We start from the raw sequence: 3,312 nt of genomic DNA on the forward strand, positions 1-3,312 counted from the left end.
AGTATCCAACCAGAAATGCAAGATGTGCTATATATAAATAAAAACAAGGTGCATATTATAAGTACTGACAATACAGGGAGCATTGAATGAGGATAAAATCTACAATATACAGATGTAAGTATTGACAGAATATTAACGGAGTAATAACAGAGTGCAAGTGCAGATTGTATGTACAAACAGTGAAGATACAGATAAGAAGAGGAATAAGGATATGAGAGAAGAACAGGAGAAGGAAAATAAATTAGACAAATATAAGGGAAGGAGACAAGGATAGGAGACAATGAGATGAATGAAACAAAAAGAGGAGACGAACAGAGGAGAGGAGGTGAGGAGGAGAAGGAGGGGGAAGGAAAAGAGGAGGGGACAATTAGAAGAGGAGATGAGGAGGACAAGAAGATTGGGATGGGAGCAGACAAAGAGAGGAGGTGAGGAGACAATAAGAGAAGAGGAGAAGGAAGGGCAGACAATGGAGGGGAAGAAACAAAACATGTAACAGAGGAGAAAAGGAGAGGGGACAAGGAGATAAGATATTACAGTACAATGAGAAGAAGACGTGAGGAAACAAGGAGAAGGGAACCAAAAAAGGAAGAAAAAGTGTGCGTGTGCGTGTTACCCCCAGATTGACAGACTCTGTGGTCTTCATCTTCCCCTTCAGCTCATCGATTAGCTCAAACACATTCCTCTCTACCTGCTGACTCTGCCTGTGTACACACACACACACACACACACACACTCTCACACACACACACACACACACACACACACACACACACACACACACACACACACACACACACACACACACACACACACACACACACACACACACACACACACACACACACACAATAGTTGAAATGGATGTTTTACACATTTAAAACCTGGTGCCTACATGACCCACAATGCAGTTCACCAGTATTACCAGCTGAGGGTGGCAGCAGCAGCCTGTGCTGAGCTGTCTGTCTGCAGCAGGAGGTCCTGAGGAGAGACGGGTGAGACAGGCAGCAGCAGCAGAGGGCAGGAGGACATGTCCTGCAGCAGCCGCTCCACACGACACTCCAACAGGTCTGAGGCCGCTTTAGAGAACTGATCCAGGTCCTTCAGAGCCACATACACGCTCTCTATGACTGGAGACAGATTATTCTCGGTTACAAGATAATATCTCATATGGGGTTGCCACATTTTAGTGTCAATTATTAAAGGTAATTATACAATTACTTAAATGTTCAAAGACGCCAAATCCTTTTCTCTAAATCGCTCTTAAAGTTTGTAAAAATATATGGCTGGTTTAATTCATAACAAAACATCTTATTTTATATTTTGTATTTTCTTTGCAAAAATCTTAATTAGCAAAGTAAATAGTGTCAAAACATTACTTAAGTACACTCGATCTTCTTAGCATTATCTTGCAGGTGATATAATATAGGAGAACATGTGTTTTTTCACAGCAAAATGTAATGCAGAAAGAAACAGGTTACATTTTATTTCCAATAGTACTTCAAAATGTTGTTTTTTTGCTCACATGTGTCTGTATTGAGAGCGCTCCAGGACAGCGTGATGAGTCCCGGGGAGAGAGAGGCCTCCACGTGGCTGATGAAGGGCTGCATCAGAGGGCAGAGGAGAGGCGGGACCCTGGATAACACCGAGCTGTAGTCCTGGAGCATATCCAGCAGTCTGCACAGTCCATTTTAACATTCTATAAACACATTCACTCGTTTTTTACTCTTTCCATAACTTCGTATTCTAAAGGATTCAACAGCTGTTCTCACCGCTTGTACAGCGCTTTGACATGTGCTTCTCTGGACGTCATTTTTTGGACGGCCTTCGGCACGGTAACCCCCAGTTTGGTCATCCACCGGGCTTCCTGCAGCACCTCCAGCACCACCGGGTCCAGGTTCACAAAAAACTCCTAGGAAAACACACAGTTCCCTCACACATCATTCCTGACTTGCCAGATGAGTGACTTTATATCCAACAACACAATAAACAAAAAAAGACATGGAGTGTGCCTCAACATTAATTGTTTAGAAAGATTAAACCAGAACATACAGGTTTGTTCCAGATGAAAACCTTATTCAAAACCTCTTGACATTTGTAACATTCAAAATAAACGAGTATTTACAGTATATACATATTTTTAAACATATCTTTATATATATTTGTATTTTGTATTCCTCTGGATTGTGGGAAACGGTATTTCGATCTCTCTGTCTGTACACACAAAGTGAAATATTGACAATAAAGTTGACTTTGACTTGACTGACATCAAGCCACAAACATAATGATATGTAGTTAGGTCGTGCACTTACATTATGCCAAATAGATTTGAGAGAAATATGTATTTTTGTCAGGATAGCAGTGCATATTATTTTGCCTCCTGTAATAGTGTTGTCAGAGTTTCTGGCTAGAAGCGGTCTGGAATAAATTGTTATCTCGTTTTAAGACACATTTTTACCATACTCTTTTTTTGGGAACTTGGTGTTTTTTAACTCCATATTTTAACCTGTGAAAAGCTCAGCGTTAAACTCCAAGTGAACTATTAACACTGACGGAACCCTAACCAGGAGAAGCTGAAGACTGCAACTCCCACTATCCCATGCTGCTTTATCATCACAGCTTTACAATCCTTTGAATCAAGAAGCTTCAATAATGTGCATATAAATCCACTTTGAACTAGTCCGCACCTTGCTGCTCTCATGCGTGACCAGCAGGGCGGCGCTCAGGCGGTGCGGGGCGCTCTCTGCAGCCTGACTCCACCCCTGCAGGTGCAGCACCTCGTACTGCAGCAACGCTACGGCCATCTTGTTGTAGCTCCGGATCACTTTAGTCATCTCTGGTCCCTGGCACACAGACAGACAGGCAGGTTGGGTCACAGAGGTCATATTAATAGGCGTGTTCACACCGCAGTACTTTTCCCACTTTAGTTCCGATATAGTTCCGAAATGTTGCGTTCACACCAACAAAAATTCTGAACTAAGATGAGTTCATGAGAACCTTTTTTACCCCCTTTTCCGTCCCTGCTAGAGAGCAGGGACTTTTGTGGGAGAAAAAGGTTCCTATTTCTGATTGGCTGGGCGGAATGCAAACCATTCCCCGTAAAACTCCCAAAAGGTTTTGTGAAGCCGCCATTTTATTATTCTCACATTAGCATTATTAGCATTAGCATTAGCCCAGCGCACAAACGCAGAGACTAATTTATGGCAACACAAAAGAGAACATGGGAGCGGTGGAGATGAGGAGGTGTCGGCGTTCTGGTGATTTACTCTGAAGGCTTCAGTAGAAGCTGCTGGGAGTCCCAGCAGCTTCTACTGA

At 42.7% G+C, this 3,312-nt stretch overlaps 1 protein-coding gene across 1 annotated transcript; it reads right to left on the reverse strand.

Moving 5' to 3' along the window:
* Positions 1 to 613: 613 nt before the first annotated feature.
* Positions 614 to 2,840, reverse strand: LOC104943358 (dynein heavy chain 5, axonemal-like; the record flags this gene model as incomplete). Its single annotated transcript, XM_010768722.1, has 5 exons — positions 614 to 701; positions 923 to 1,127; positions 1,523 to 1,674; positions 1,770 to 1,909; positions 2,685 to 2,840. Coding segments are annotated over 5 exons (741 nt in total), but the record flags the coding sequence as incomplete, so codon positions are not given.
* Between the last annotated feature and the right edge of the window lie 472 nt (positions 2,841 to 3,312).

This window comes from Notothenia coriiceps, unplaced genomic scaffold (assembly GCF_000735185.1).
Source record: "Notothenia coriiceps isolate Sejong01 unplaced genomic scaffold, NC01 NC01_scaffold00005970, whole genome shotgun sequence".
In the NCBI taxonomy this organism is placed as follows: Eukaryota; Metazoa; Chordata; class Actinopteri; order Perciformes; family Nototheniidae; genus Notothenia; species Notothenia coriiceps.